The sequence below is a fragment of the Saccoglossus kowalevskii genome, chromosome 1 (genome assembly GCF_978046115.1).
Source record: "Saccoglossus kowalevskii chromosome 1, keSacKowa6.1, whole genome shotgun sequence".
NCBI lineage: Eukaryota > Metazoa > Hemichordata > Enteropneusta > Harrimaniidae > Saccoglossus > Saccoglossus kowalevskii.
The window spans coordinates 27,948,835-27,966,428 of NC_140641.1; the positions used below are offsets into that span (position 1 = coordinate 27,948,835).

The 17,594-nt window shown below is 35.2% G+C and overlaps 1 protein-coding gene across 1 annotated transcript in view; it reads left to right on the forward strand.

The window, feature by feature from the left end:
• Positions 1–414: 414 nt before the first annotated feature.
• LOC100377012 (retinal guanylyl cyclase 2-like) overlaps positions 415–17,594 on the forward strand; it is a 40,056-nt gene continuing 22,876 nt past the window's right edge. The window contains exon 1 of the mRNA XM_085497484.1: positions 415–1,030. Coding sequence (XP_085353610.1) covers positions 415–1,030 — 616 coding nt within the window. The remainder of the gene's footprint in view (positions 1,031–17,594) is intronic.

The following is a 17,594-nucleotide window of genomic DNA, read 5'->3' on the forward strand; positions in this document are numbered from 1 at the left end:
AAGTTTGATCACACCCATGTATAATGGGATCTTCCAGAATTTTCTGTATCAACTTAAGGGAGCTGAACTGCTTGGTAGCTCAGATTTGAACGAACGTTGTGGTTTATGGGTTTTTTTCTTTTCTTTTCACGAGTTCGTTTATGCACCGCCTTTTTCCAATTCGTGGGAAACGTTTCACCGAAAATGGTTCCCTTTAGATGCACGTTCATTTTCCGAACTAGTCCATAAAAGCCGAATACCTGGGATTTCGAACAGAAGAGTGAGGCTCGTACCTTGTTAAAGAAACATCTTTGGTTGGAAGAGACAGTACGAGATATGGGTATCCTTCATCTCATGCATTTGATGCAAGTCACATGTGGAAACTCATACTGCTTCCTTTGGGTATACGTTGTGGTTATATTTGTAGGGAGTATAATGTCTCTATGCGACAGCAGTACCAACTTTACATTAGGCGTCATGGTGCCATTGGGATGTGACTCAGTATACTCGCCAGCTCTGCCACAAATTGCTGCCGAATTGGCTATTGAAAACATTAATGCAGATACAAATCTTTTGGATGGATTCCATCTGGACTACGAGTTGCGAAATTCGAACTGTTCTGCAACAGACGAACTAGTAGATTTGGTTAAGTTGCTAACTGAAATTGCGGTAGATGCAATAGTAGGCCCGATCGAGCAGTCCGTGTGCGAACCTGTGGCACGACTAGCTAGTCGCTGGACTTTGCCGGTTGTATCATGGATGTGCACTGACGATGTTCTCTCGGACTCTAGTACATACAAGACATTCTCACGCACAGTGACTTCAAACAGCAGAACATATAATGCTCTTTCTGCAACACTGTTGCATTTTCAATGGAAATACTCTGTAATGATATCTATCGCGGGAACATACTGGCTAGACTTGGCCAAAGACATTGTTTTCAGTTTGCAAGCAAACGACCTAATTGTCACGGAATTTCTCATTCTTGACAGCGAAGCCTCACAGGATGACATCATATCATCACTAAATACAGTCTCTTCAGTTGTAAAAGGTAAGACACGTCATTGTTATGAACATGAATGTTAAGACATTTCATTTCGATGACAGCTTATTATTTTACAAATAGATCACCCTCTATTTATTCTTTATAATTCCCAAATTATTTCTAAAAAGGAGAGACATTTGTATCGAATCAGTATTGCCTTTTATTGTAATTTTATTTGTAACGAGTCGAGCTTAGCACGAAGCTTAACACATCATTGAACATTAATACCTCTTTATCTCGTGTTTAATGGGAAACTATTTAAAGATGTTCGAATACAGCGAGTAATAAGTTGCCTTCTGTACACTCAGATATTAGTAATGGAGGAAGTGCTCTGTATAAGGAGACACTTGAGACTGAACATGAAACAATCGACATTAGCATATGCAATGGGACATCGTTCCCAAGACATGAGTTATTGACAATCGTTCAAATATAAACATTTACTTATGATTAGATGCATCGCTATATGTACTGCAATTGATTGTCAAAATGTATATACGTCACCAAATTTGTCTTTTAAAATAATCGTTTATCACTCAAACTGACATAGAGAGTGGGAATTATACAATCGCTCGACTACATTGTCTGTTTCAAACGTTATGTATACTATCCGGTAAGCATTACAATATACTGACGATCGGCGATGATTTTTTTGTTGATGAAATTATTTTGTTCGAAAACTAAGACGAGAAACGGAATTAATGTTCCGTTCCCGGCGCTTACGTAACTACCTTATACGACATCTGAACATGCAATTTGTTGCTATGGGAACATCACTCATGGCCTTTTGGATTTTTGTTATGTGAATTTATACTATATACAAAGTGAATAATTGTTCTATTGTTTTCAGTTATTTGATCTATCTATAGGGCGCATTTGCATGTCTATGTCGCTGTGCGCCGTCGTTCTAACTGAAACAATAGTTATGGTCGCCATGAAAACCGTCGTCTCAGTGCACATCATCTGGATCGTGAAATACATGATATATCTGTAGCTCCATCGTCCTTAAACAATTTATTTTCAAACTGAATAACCACAGTTTCTAATCAATAGTGACTCGGTCATTTATTATTGATATCACTCAATAACTTATTTAGGAACATCCACTTTATTGCATATTTTTATTTTCTCCCCTAATGCATGTTCATTTACTAATGATTTACATCGACATCGGACAATGTCCTCTTCGTGTGCAGTCTACCGAACATAACATACTGCGACGTGAAAACAGTTTAACAACAGCCATGTCGCTAAACACAGGAAAACATAGCGTTAACGTTAATTTCGTAAACGTTAATTTCGTCAATTTTTTTTAAAACGTTTGATGCGTTTCATAAAGTGAAAATGTAACAATAACAACCCGAACTACTAGGCTCTGCTCACGATGCTGCAAATACCATTGAACACTATTGAAATTGAAGAATATGAAATGTTTACCCGTATGACCACGTTGCGGGCCTAAGATATACTTGTTAATGTATGCGTTTTGTTGTTGTTGAAATGAGTTGTACAATCTTATATAGGGGAGATTTGTAAGAAATCTAATGAATGTCAGAATTACATTGAGATTGAGTTTCATTCTATAAGCCATCCGGGCAAATCCCACTAAACACTCGTTTAAAAGGATAATGACGTCTTTGCACAATTGATATTGGCAACTGATTTAGAGATATGGTTGCGGGAAATTCCATTTTTTTTTTCAAATTATATTCTTTTATATTAATTCGATTACAATGATGAAAACGAATATCTTTGATAAGTGCTTGACCTTGTTTGTTTGTTTAGTTGTTACACTGTGTATATTTTCGTGTTACAAATTGTATTAAACGAATCATTGTCAAGTTCAATTCAATTTTGAACTTTCTATTGGAAAGTAGTATCCAATGTTTATTTAACCAACACATGCATATGACTGACATTTGTTTAAACAAAGGCATCTATTTAAATAAATCCCATCATCACTGATATGGATATGACCCATTTACCCCAAATACTGAAAACATTGCAAATGTTCCAATCCAAACTCGTATCAAAATTTATAAATATTGTTGTACTCTGATCTCTTCAAATCTAAAGAACGCCCAAGTAAATATTTATCCTATCCGTTGTCATTATCGCCGCCTTACTTACTACAGATAGCAACTGCCACCAGTTAAATGGGAGACATCCCGGTGACAAACCCCTTGATACGGCACGATTGTTTAGCGCTGTTGGTAACATTTTCCGTATATGTTGGACACTTATCATCTAACGTCAAGAATATTTACCATATGTTGGTAAATCTTGTTATATATATATTTCGAACAAATTACGACCATCTTGTGTTGATGTCTGATGTCTTGGAATTGTATTTTCGAATATTAGCTTGAAGCTACCACGTTAAAATAAACGCCTGTGAGCAAGGAATTTAATAATGGAATTTGTAATGGTATTTCTTTCGTATATTAATTAACAAAATTTGATTTTTCCTCCCTGGGTTATTTTGTTATATAAATGATTGGAATTATTAACTAATACGCATGTTTTAATATGCGTCATTCGCAAACAGATGATTTGCTGCGTGAATTGTAACTTACATAAAACTATGTTATACAAAAGCAGTAGGACATAACCTTCAATATCGTATATTACAGTTTTCATAGGCAAATCATTATTAATTGGAACTGTACACTTAATCCATTTATCCTAAAATTTTAACCTGAAAAACAAACACGAAAAGACAGCTTGCTGATGAAGGCAATTGTATCCTGTCATTGTGTGTAATTGGTTCAATGCTGCGTCGTTTCTTGTACCACGTATTCGAACACTTGTTCATATCCAAATCACCATTACAAAAGGTTTATCATCACAGCCATGGCCTCATTTGCAGTGAGCGTATGTACATAGATATACCCCCCACCCCCACCCCCAAAAAACGTGTGATCAAATGAATATAAATTGATGTTTTCCCACTCATTAAATGTAATACTATTCGGGAATATAATATCACGTAATGAAAAATATAAAACATCTTTTCTGCAATAAACTACACGATTAATATAATTTTGGCAACAAATAAAAATAAATACAATATAAAATAACAATTGGTAATAGTTTCAGAAAATTAATTTTATTAGAGGTCCCAAATACCTAAATAAAACACCTGGATAATAATTATGCTATAATCGTCATAATGTCTCCACATTAAATGCTTTCACACCACTGCACAGTTGATTAGTTTATTTTATAGAAACCACATAGCGTAATATCTGTACATAAACGGTGGGATTGTAATGATCCCCTTGGCTGCACTGTGATATAAATGTTCCGTATTAAGTTACTACAGCAGGAGGAGTGTGGTTGGGACGTGTATATATTTTTTTTCACTGAGATGCATATAAATAACACTGGAAACGGTGGTAAAGTTCATATCTGTCCAAACAGTTCGATCACGTGAGTCATCACGTTTTAATCGTTGCGTGGTTGGGAGTTTGTTTAAAGTTCATGTGATTGAAATGGACAAACAACTCTGCCACCCATGGTCAATGTTTACTATTAAAATGTTTTGTGATATGAGTTAACACATAGGAGTAATCGTTTTAGCCGCGTATATTTTTTGTTATTACCAAACATGTTAAATGTTCGTTGTCATTCCCCCTTTGCTTTTTCCATATAAACTAGAAGTTGTCATGTGCCCGTCGTATGTACACTTTTGTGGCTAATTTTGTCAGTGGCGTAGCTCTCGGTTTCAAGTTATCCAATAAATTTTGATTTAGGCTACAATAAATACATTGTTTTTTTAACACTCAAACAGTCAGAGTTGACTCAGCCTTACATATCATTTTTCAGCATCTAATATCCATTCGCGTATACTTTAATTTGCTTTTTCACCTTTGGCCTACACGCACGCTCTGAGCGGTTAAAATAGAATCGTGTGTAACGTGTGGCGTAGAAGTGAGTCAGTGAGACGACTGACCCAATCTGGACAGATCCAATACTCTGTTTAGCCGCACGTAGCAAGCGTGTGGTACGCTGGTCACCGATTTTGAATTCAACATGTTATATACTAAGATGTGTGGATTGAAATATGGTCAGAGATTCTTTGTGATTTCAATGGATAAACCGTGTGCTAGTTATCAGTAACTCTTTAAAATAAACTTTACAGCGGGATCGCAAACGGCACTTACGAGGTGATTGTTGTACAGCATTACGTTCCACGGCAGAAACAACGAATCAATCGATTGGTAGTCCGTTTTGTGACCATAGTTCTTTAGGGATATGTGCATCGAACTTATTTCACGACAGCTCTACCATATTTTTTAAATCACTGAACATTTATATAATCATAGAGTTGGGAATATATATCGATTGACAACTGAATACTAATACTGCGAAATATATCAAATAACTATTATGAACGGGATGTATCTGAAAATAATTACCTATTCTGCATAAGCCGTTATTATTGCCGCGGCATTAGCTAGGCAAGGTTAGCAAAAGGTCCTTTGTTGTCTGCGCTAAAGTAATATTATTCTCTCCAGGATATTCAAAACAAAAGGATACTTTTGTGGGACGCGTAGATTCATGCTGACTGTCTCCAATAACACCGAGCAATTAGTGCACCAAGTTACGTATTCCGACGGTACTGGCGGCATATTAAATAAAGTTGTATAATGTGAAACAATCCCAATAGATGAAAATACTCAGGCAATCATGATGGGCTAAGATGGATACTACTACTAAAACATCTTTTACAAAAAAAATATGATTTAATGTTTTCTGAAATACTGATTTTGTTATGTAAAATCATGACACAGCACCTGAAGTATGTGACGTTTTTATTGCATTTTCAAATTATGCATACATGTTTGAATGAATGTTAATGTCAAGTTCAAACGCGCACATATTCTATAGACAACCTTTGTGTGCCCCTCGTAATCTTGCGATCTACTATTTGTTCAAAAATCTGACACCGTTAATTAACAAGATTTGCCTACTATATATAGCACATATGATAGTATCTACGAACAGTTAACAACTTTTCATATCAATGCCATTGGGGTATGTTTTTCAACATCAATTACTGAACTTGCCAATTATACATCATTTAATGACTGGGTACATCAAAACGGGTATTTTTAGGGTTTAAACAGAGTCGCGGTATTCTAGAAAATTCGAAACTTTTAAGGTGCTAAGTAATTCATGTTGGTAAGGGTCTGTGTAAAATAATTGTTTGTAAACGTTTTTTCCTATGATTACATTAAATTGGAAAGATAAAAATGATTATGATCACTTCGGTTAACCCACTGTCAAACCGGGCTGTTAACTGGACTGTTAACCGGACTCAGCTGTTGACCGGAAAGAAAGCTCACTGAAGAAAACATTATTTTATGCTTTTCGTACACGTATTTGTATTTCAAAATTTGAATAATCAGAGTAGCCTATGGTATCGTTTACAACTTGTTTATGCAGAGGTTATATTTGCTTGCCAATTAACAGTCTCCATAATTGCTACCACACCCAATGCTCTTATTGAGAGCCGAGTCAAACTGTGCGTACGATTGTGTCCACGAATTATGCTCGAAAAGCCCTTAGCGCATGCATAACGCTTTTTAAATCTACGTATATTTAGCTTTCTTTCGTAATTTGATATGTTGGCGTTTTATAATAATTGCTTGGGTGTTCTATCAAATTATCCAGTTGACTATGTCAATACAAATGGTTCTTTTTATTACAATATTTCCGTAATCATTACCACCCTACGTGCGATGGGCCACGTGGCTAATTAGTCCTTTCTAATATAAATAGCAACATTGTATCCAACTGTTCCGGTTCTCACGGTGACCCTAAATAATGACTAATCATGCATACGCATTCACAACCATATATTTATAAGTATAGCATATACTGATCAATTTATTTAATTGCAAGCTTGATTTAATTGGAAGTGATAACACAAAGATGATAAACACTGTGGGCGGTGATGTATAGCTAGGGAAGGGTTACCATTGATAGAAAATAAAACACGCGTACAAAACACACATCTGTAATATTGAACGTTTAGAGATTGGCTCAAATATATCATATCATTGAACGATCGGAAGGACATGATTCCGTTTTCGGTTAAAATAACACGCATCTAATATGTTTTAGTCAATCAGATGCACAAGCTTCGTTCAGTTCCGCCGGCTCCTGTAGTCAGCATGTAGTGTTAATGAGAATTCAAACCAATATGCACACACGGTTGTCAACGTGTCAAACACTTTGTTTAAACGTAGACATACATACTGAACCTGTGGTGATAATTTTAAGTACGAAGTTGCGTATGTATTACATAGATGTGTCATTCCACTGTAACTGTGACCACGAGCCGCTTAGTATAATCAACGTTCGGGAGAAGTTTAAACCTCAGAATACCCGTCATTTAGCTATGATATACACGAACTTGGCGAGTTTGAACGTCGTTTTCTTCTGAAGATTACCTACAACATGGTCGCAGTATGTTAAATTGCTCCTTTAATATAGTTTAGCATTGTGCCTAAGCAATGATTATAATATCTAATCAGACAAATCGATTCCGATACACAGAAATATATAATACTTGTTAACTAATCCAGTAGGTTGCCTTTAAAATTAATGTGAGAGGGACGTGGACGAATTACAATATTAATGCCGATAATGTACAGTGCATACAATCAATGATCTCGACCACATGTAATGACCTCACTGCTTTTAGTACAGACTTCAATGGAAATATACTACAAATCCCCATATACAAAATAAAATATACGCTTATCTATACATGTTCAGATCCCAGGCGCGATAAGTTTCCGTGAAACGAATAAAGCGGATTGGAAATTTGCAACAACGTGACTCAAGCGATGAAAATACGGATGAATGTCGTACATAGTACTTCAATATCGAGTAAATTTGGTGATTCTATCATACCCTTTACGTGAATCAATCTTAGATATTTTAAAGTTCAGAAACCTTAAGGATATGTACAATTTTCGCATTTAAAGCAGCTATGGCCTTCTGGCTGTTTGCACTGAGAGTACTGCCAGTTGAAATCGACATTATATAGATCAGCCTCGTACCGTGATCTATAATTGCTCGAACAACACAGTATTTCAGCCAGTGATATTAAAAGTTGGAATACGCGGCTGGGTGACATTTGATCCACTGATTGATCACCGACTGCATTTACTTAAAAAAAATTGTCGAAAGATGTACATTGACCAAGAGTATGATGTTATAAGTTGAAGTAATGCACATTATGAGTGTAAAACGTGAGTACATCGTTGCATCACGAATACTACCTTCAACACGCGCTGCGCGACGACCACCGCGCTTTAAGACCAATAAGACTATAGTGGATATATCATCACTCAGCCGCATTTTTAAAACTCAAATATTTTCTCAAGCTAGACCATAGTGTAAAGAGGAAAACAGTGTGTAATATGCACACATCAGAAACGACACATGTAAAATAACGAACATAAAATAACAATAAGTTATTGTCGATCCAGGTACCGTGCCCACATGATAGTTCGCAGAAAGATGTTTATATTCGATAGTAGGTACACAATATATGGTACCTTGACATTTTCTTTCTATCTGCAACGCTCACATCATAGTTAGATATTAATGATATATATTAATGACCCAATCAACAACGGGTCGTGTCGTATATAATACTTTCTTCCCAATTCGTCATGTATCAAAGAGTATGAGATATATAACCCCTTTGTCTACAATACATTTGTCGCTTTTAATTGCCGGCAGGGATGTAGATTTGCAGCGTCCGAGTAGATTGTGTAGAACACGAAGACGTTATTTAATTCTCTCCAAGAAGTGTTTTTATGAATAGCATATGCAATGCTTGCAGTGAATTTATCGCCCTAATATAACATACAGAACACGCTCTATATTTTGTGACATTCACACATTGTCTTCGATTGCCATCTAATGTTCACAGCATTGCCTATCCAATAGTTCACGACGCCGACATCGCTCATATCAAGGCAACGCAAGACTTACGTGTCTCTACATTTAGCGTATCGGCATTACATTTGTTCATATTTATTTAGTAAGGTTCAACAATTCCGAAACTGTTTAGCGATGTACAATTTTACCATGTGTACTTCTCGGTAATCATTCTTGTATCCAATGAGACAAAAGGAATTAGTCACATGACTTCAAGTAGCAAAAAAGGTTTCATACTTACATATTCCCTTCAAATCATTTTTAATGTCAAAATAATTCCGACATGCTAATCAGATAAGTGTTTGGCAAATAAAACACACGAACAGTCACTGTTGTTCTTTGCTAAATATTTGTCCTTGAAGTGATCAAGACCCCAGTCCCTGTATCACCGGTCTGAAATTGATATTGTGTAGCGGGAAAAAAATATGTTGACATCTTTCCATAATTATTTTGGAAGTTATATCATCTGTGTAATGACCTAAATAGACGTTATGCATTTTATATCAGTGCACATACGTACGAGTCGACAGCCATATTAAAATCAAGTAACTTTATTTGTTGATTTTGTCGAATTAGTGATAAGAAATGTGCATGACTGTTATGTAATCCTATATGAATAGTTTGCATTCAGGTCTAGGGCGGGAAGAAAAGATTTATGGCGATTACAAATCAACACGAATGTGCATATCAGTTTGTACGGGCGTGGTCTGGCATCTGGCATATACGTATCTTATACGTAAAGACTATCTAATTGTGACTCCGCACAGACTTATTCTTCCACGTGGGTAGAATAATAATATTCACCACCAGTTGGTCGCATGGTATGTGAAATAACACGCTTTGTAATTGTTATTGCGGATATGAACTCAAACACTCATTCCCCACAATGCAATGGACAATGGCGTTAATTGGCGCCCACCTCACGTACTCCAATTGGGTACCAATCTTTTGTCATTTACTTTTGATGGCGTTAACCGAAACACGTGGAAGATATATTATCCCAAAGATGTGAATCACTTTGTTGTAGTCTAACTAACGATGACACATTATATATATAGATATATTTTATTGCTATATACTATGTTGACATCTGATGACTTTATCCTTGGGGTCGGACTAGCGATTGTTAATTTTATTATGGAATTTAGTATATATGAAACGCATGTCAGTAGCATTTTATCATCATTGGAACTCAAGTTTTACGATCCCCGCCGATCACGACATGAGCGAGTACATGAATTACTTGTGTAACCGATAATATCTTATAATAAATCTGATATACTTATATATAATAATATCTTTTTTTAGAATGATGGGAGTGTTACATCATTATAGTATAAATCGGTATATCAATATTAGGTCACTAACGCTACCCTATCTGCAGCGTATGTGTCTGATGTAATAGCGCCCTCCTCCCCCAAATATTTTTAATTAATTTCATCGGGGGCAGAAACGCGCGAGAATGCCAAGATTGATAACAACACACGCTATGAACGCAAAGCCTCAAGCCACCTGACGCATGCGTGGGTGACGACTCCCCCACTTTAAGAAACATCTTTCAGGACTTTCGATGAGCAGGACGTGAATTGCACATATATTGAGGCGATTGACTTATGCAAATGATTTAACCATCGAAATAGGCGATTGACTTATGCAAATGATTTAACCGTCGAAATAGGCGATTGACTTATGCAAATGATTTAACCGTCGAAATAGGCGATTGACTTATGCAAATGATTTAACCGTCGAAATAGGCGATTGACTTATGCAAATGATTTAACCGTCGAAATAGGCGATTGACTTATGCAAATGATTTAACCGTTGAAATAGGCGATTGACTTATGCAAATGATTTAACCGTCGAAATAGGCGATCGACTTATGCAAATGATTTAACCGTCGAAATAGGCGATTGACTTATGCAAATGATTTAACCGTTGAAATAGGCGATTGACTTATGCAAATGATTTAACCGTCGAAATAGGCGATTGACTTATGCAAATGATTTAACCGTCGAAATAGGCGATTGACTTATGCAAATGATTTAACCGTCGAAATAGGCGATTGACTTATGCAAATGATTTAACCGTCGAAATAGGCGATTGACTTATGCAAATGATTTAACCGTCGAAATAGGCGATTGACTTATGCAAATGATTTAACCGTCGAAATAGGCGATTGACTTATGCAAATGATTTAACCGTCGAAATAGGCGATCGACTTATGCAAATGATTTAACCGTCGAAATAGGCGATTGACTTATGAAAATGATTTAACCGTTGAAATAGGCGATTGACTTATGCAAATGATTTAACCGTCGAAATAGGCGATCGACTTATGCAAATGATTTAACCGTCGAAATAGGCGATCGACTTATGCAAATGATTTAACCGTTGAAATAGGCGATTGACTTATGCATATGATTTAACCGTCGAAATAGGCGATTGACTTATGCAAATGATTTAACCGTCGAAATAGGCGATTGACTTATGCAAATGATTTAACCGTCGAAATAGGCGATTGACTTATGCAAATGATTTAACCGTCGAAATAGGCGATCGACTTATGCAAATGATTTAACCGTCGAAATAGGCGATTGACTTATGAAAATGATTTAACCGTTGAAATAGGCGATTGACTTATGCAAATGATTTAACCGTCGAAATAGGCGATCAACTTATGCAAATGATTCTTCGAAACCACACTAACCAATTAACATGATTATATCAACCAATACAGGGAATATATCAGTTTATGTAGGTTACTTTTTTGTGGTTATGGTTAATAAAGGGAATAGTTATACTTATAATAAACGGATTTTCAGTTGTTGGAGAAATTTGAGACAAACGTTGACGAAGAAAAAAAAAATGCATATTGGCTGTGCAATATAAAACAACAAGAGAAAATAAGCTATTAATTATCGTCATTCATATGAACAAAAAATGACAGAAAAACAATTTCCTCTAGCTTCCAGCGTCTTGTCACAAGAACGGGGTTTATAAAGGCCTTCCAAGTAACAGTTTGTTATCATGGTTGAATTGACTTTAGTTTTCCATGATAGTAATACAGACTGACTGTTAGTGCCAGATGTTTTCTCAAATTATATTTTATCTCTTGCTGTGTTATGCCGTAACTATTATAACATTTATGACAGAGAATGTTGATCAAAACAAAACAGGGTTGTCAATGTCATGAGTGGTACCCAGCGATAGAAGATTATCCAAATAATTCATTGTGAAGCTACGGTATGTGATAGCAGAACCTCCAGCAATACCAGTTCTTGGAGCAAAAACGGTTCCTTGGGTTACTAAGCTAACATGTATTTATTTTTAGATGTGATTAGTAATTCGATATTTAAAAGTGGCGGCTGTCTAATATTGACGATTTGAATGGCGCACAATTACAGAGTACAATAAACATTATCACATTCGCGGGCTCGAACAGTTTTTTTAAAGATGGCGACCATAACCGAAGTTGGGATTCTTTTTTTGATAATAAACTCAATGAAACGTGTATCAGGTGAGAAAATGTAATAACAATATAACGGTATATGTGTTCCCACCTTCGCTCAGACGCAAACGTCCATATTCTGGCGGTAATACAGTACAATTTGGGTATCTTTGTGACACTAACAGTTATTACATAATCAAATAAAGTTTTCACATACATTATACAAGAAGGACAATAAACAGAGGAAAACATTACGAAAAATAGGGATGTTTTAGGCTTTGATAGCTCTAATTTATAAATTGATTAAATTAGGTTAACAAAATAGTCACCATATGTAGTGCCACTACGGGTGTTGAACATCAACATAGTTTGGAGAATAACGATACAAAATTATCAATTATCAAGTACCTCCACGTAATTGCCGTCATTATAGAGGCATATTAGTTAATTCAAAACAATATGTTGGCATAGTGATTTTCAGTAGTTAATAATTATTGTCAGTTTTAGCAAAATCGCACATTGTATGTTTGTTTATTTATAGCTTTGTAAGTTTTCAGTAACCGTTTGTGAAACGTATTTCTGATGCATAGAAATCAATGGCACCACAATGGAAGAATATTATAATCGTGTTAAACCAAACCTGCACTGTGGGGTGTCACGAAACTGTTAGTGAAATAACAAACTTAGAAATGTGGCAGACAGTGGTTCAAATGGCAATTCTGTCCTTTAATGTCGAACGCTACCATCGCTAGTGAGATTTAAAAAAAAAATAAGCGAGTATCAAATCTCCTGTCTGGGTGAAAGTGTTCCACGTAATACTCTGCGACGAAACAATACCCCCCAGTGAAAGCAGTAATCAATACCGTGGGCTATAATCGACTCCGAATTGAAATACATATTCTCATGAATTTTAATTTAGCTTACGTAAATCAAATATCAATTATCTTGAAAAATTGTTACTGGATAGCTATAAGATATTCAAGTTTTATTAGTGTTTATTGTGTCTTAGCATTATGAAGTATGCGTTCTCAGTCCAGACACGTGGGTCTCCATTTAATATTCTCACTGTACATGCCTTGGGGCAGTGGCGTCTTATAGTTCATTAGGTTTGCTAGTGACAACGCTGTATGAGACGTTAGTAACAATTCTTTAATAATGACGTCATGTAGGTCAACTCTGGTCAACTCGGGCATGTATTATATAACAAGGACCTAGCTAGAAGCGATTAGTTGGCGTTGACATGGTAACGGAATGTGTTCAGAATGGCGTGAACCTTCATGTAATATTTTTCCATCATTGGATAGTGTACGAAATTGGTCAATTGTATCCCTTCATATTAGATACTCGTCGATTAATTGTAATTGTTGAAGCGCAACTTTGCTTCAAATTGTGTGTAGATACGTAATCCACATTACTAAACGGTAAAGTAATTAGTATTGTTCAATATAAATATAGTACACGGGAGAAGTCTTTACAAAGCGGTCGGTTGTTTTTAGCAGTATAAAGACTGTTTAAGGGTATGAGGAAATAGTACTAAACAAATTGTCAATACAACATAGTTTTGTTTCCCTTTTATTAACTGAAATAAATGTTCAATGACATTTTACGATCTCTTCTATAAGCATCGCAGATTGAATTCTGTAGGAGATCAAGCAGTGTGATGCACTAAGCCAATCTTCATTACTCACTGATACACGTAAGAAGGACTGACAGTCTGTAAATGATGAAATTGGCGCACAGTCCAAGCAATACATGTCATGACCACAAACAAGTTTGTGTCTTTTTTATTAAAAGCCCCATAAAAATTATCTAAAATTGACTTTAAAATGCCATAAAAATGTCATTGAAAAACATTTTAACAAGCTTATGTTTTTAAAGGGGGTATCTTTACGTGGTGTTGTAAATGATAACAAATATTTCATCTGTAGTTTTTCATTAAATCCACCAACATGTATTGCCTGGATCACCTAAATATATATGACACAAAACTGCATAAAATGATCCATATATCGCGTTTATTTGTTTGTGGTGATTCCTAACACATGCTCACTTGTGTGGACTATTAGTGTTTTGCTGAAGATAGTTAACGTTAACAATAAAGTGTATGTCCTGTCAGTGCATGTCCACGGCTGTGTACAGATTGAACAACTACAATATAAAAACATGATACTTTGTAAAATAATCTACATCACAATTCATCCACTTTAAAGTAACCTGTCATCAATATTCCGATTTTTTCGATCATGTTATTTATTTCAACATTTTCCAGTCGATGCAACTGCCTCAAGTGCCGAGAATAAACAACCCACAAAGATTGGAAAGCTGCCATTTAGATAAAACTATGTTACTAAATCATATTTGATATATACATCTATAATCTTTGTCCCACCAACGGCCAAAATATGTTGCCATATGTACTCGTTAACCATTCAATACTAATTAAAACAATATCAACATTCCATTGACGTCATGTAACTATAACGAGTTGCATATGCACTGTGTAGACCATAATAGAATCTCTGTTTTTTTTCTGATGATATGAACCATTGATATATTTAACAAATAATTCTTGAAATGGAGAATATATTATTACTCTATTACGACCACTAAATTAAATCTATTGAAAACAGATATTTTTTACTAGATAATAAATTTGTGTCTGAGATTTGATAACTATCATAGTTGGCTGAAGCAGAAGGTCACAATGACATTTTCTATGTAACAGTATGATATCCAGACATCTAAGTTTATTAGACTGTGGCTATGTTGTCTATTGTTAATAAACAAGCGTTAGGTAGAGCTGATAGCATTGAGAGTGATTCAGTGTAATTTTCAGTTTGAAAAACCAACATCTAATGTATGAAAGCGTCATTCAATACTGTGACAGTATGTGGCACTTTTACCGTTACGACGGTACCTTCATGTTCTATAAGAGTTCTCCCACTGTTTAATTCACTTGCATAGCCAAGTTTTCTTTTGATCTGTATTTTGTGAACTTTTAGGTGTACGTGATTAGTCTATGTATTATAATATGACAGTCAACTCGATATTTATATTATCGCAGAACGGAATACATGACAATTATTTATTATTATTATTATTATTATTATTATTGTGTGAACTAATTGATATAAAAAAGTCTTAATAGCTAATTAAGTATTTAACTACGCAATCACTCATATAAGCTGTTAGTTCTGCTATTTTAAATATAACATGTCATCGGTACGAACTTGGCATACTGCGCACGCTCAAGTAATCACCTTTCGATCATATGAACTGCAGCCATTGAAAATTATAGTAATTTCTAAAATATATATGTTCGTGTGGTTATACCAATGTATGGTGTTTCATTATAATTTCCGATATAATTTGACTGCTGTATTTCTTATATGTAACAACTGCCGCTAGTAGGTCGTGAAACACAGGTTGTCTGTGACTGGGTGAGATATCCTATTTCGCTAGTAATGGTTTGTTAAAAATTACAGTATTTTGTTTTCGTTTTTTTTTTTTTTTTCACCCCTGTTGAAGTGTACATTAATATTATTAGCGGTAGTCACTGACGTTCTTGCAGCTGCACCTCACTATGTTACATTGTATCTATTCTGGTTATACTCATATCCCATACGTTTCTCTTATCTGTCATCGTGCTACTTCAGCAACGCAATAAGATATACGCTCCATTAGATTTGAAGGACGGTTGTTTTCTATAAAACATACATTTCTACCGTGGCCCATTGTTTTAAGTGATTTGTCTAGAGCATGCATGAAGGAAGGAAATGGAACTACTAGAAACTAATGTTTAAAACGCTACTTCAGATTTAAGAGCACCATTAAAATTGTCATAATGCTAAAATAAATAGGAATCTCGTTTCCCCCACCTTAAGTTGTCAATATCATATCTGATGGATATGTTTACAAGCCTCTATTTTTCATCGTTGTCTAGTCCATTAATAATACGCCCTGCACCGACTTGCATTGGCGTCTTTTTTCTACAATACGTATAGAGAACACATTGCAAACGTTAAATTTTCCAACACATTCAAGTATACACCTCTAAACGCAGAAGTTAAATAAGAGGACTAGTTGAAGAAATTAAATCAATTCCCGGTTAATTAAAACAATGATTTTCAATTCTTGATGCATATTCATATTTATATTCATGGCATATTAAATTACCTTCTCCATATAAATTTGTATATATTAAAAAACAAAAATCAATTTACACTTAAAGACGGTTTACAGAAAGAAATAATGGTTCTGATTACATATTTACAAGATATCATTCGTAATCTATCATGAATTGGATGTGCTTTTGTCAGCTAAGTATTAGATATCCAAGCGCGAATTTGCTTTGGCATATAAAACACCGACACCCTGGGGATAAAATGATAATATCAGAATAAAAATCCGAACCACAAACCCATGTCGAGGAATTTGCGATTCAGTAGACGACTCGCCCCCGTACGTTAATTATGCAATTAATACAAATGACAAAATGCCAGTTAAATATACAGCAATAAACATAGAACAGTCAGCCTTTTATAGCTGCAGAATTTATAACTATTTGTACTTATAATTAGATAATAGATAGATAATCTGTATACTTACAAAAAACGAGTGTTTCATGGACCTTCATTTGACACCGTACTGAGATTGTAATTGTTGATCCATCAAGCTAATCAATCATTTTATCGTGCACACAAATCAATAGTGAAAATATCCAACTTTTGAACTACAATTCTATATATAGTGAGAGATGCATATACAGTCGGTTTTATTGATTAGAGGATTTAATCAATGCTGAAATGAGTGCAAAATACAACATTTGGTGTAGTGATGCACGCATCTGCTCACAGAACAAATTGAACCAACAAAGTAAATTTTCGATGAAAACATTCATCCATGGTGAATTGGTGAGCATCCAAGCCGTACATATAAAACATGCAAAAACAACATTTATGGTGGCGAGTGGCCACACACCTGCATCTGTGGCTTAAGTCATGATATCATTTCACAAAATGTCATGAGACCCCTATGTTTTTCGTATATGAAACATGGAAGTTGTTAAATTAGATATTACGTGCATATATAGTCCAGTCGATGTTTATATTATTCAAAATTACACAGAGACAAGGTTCTAGGCCATGATATCATCAC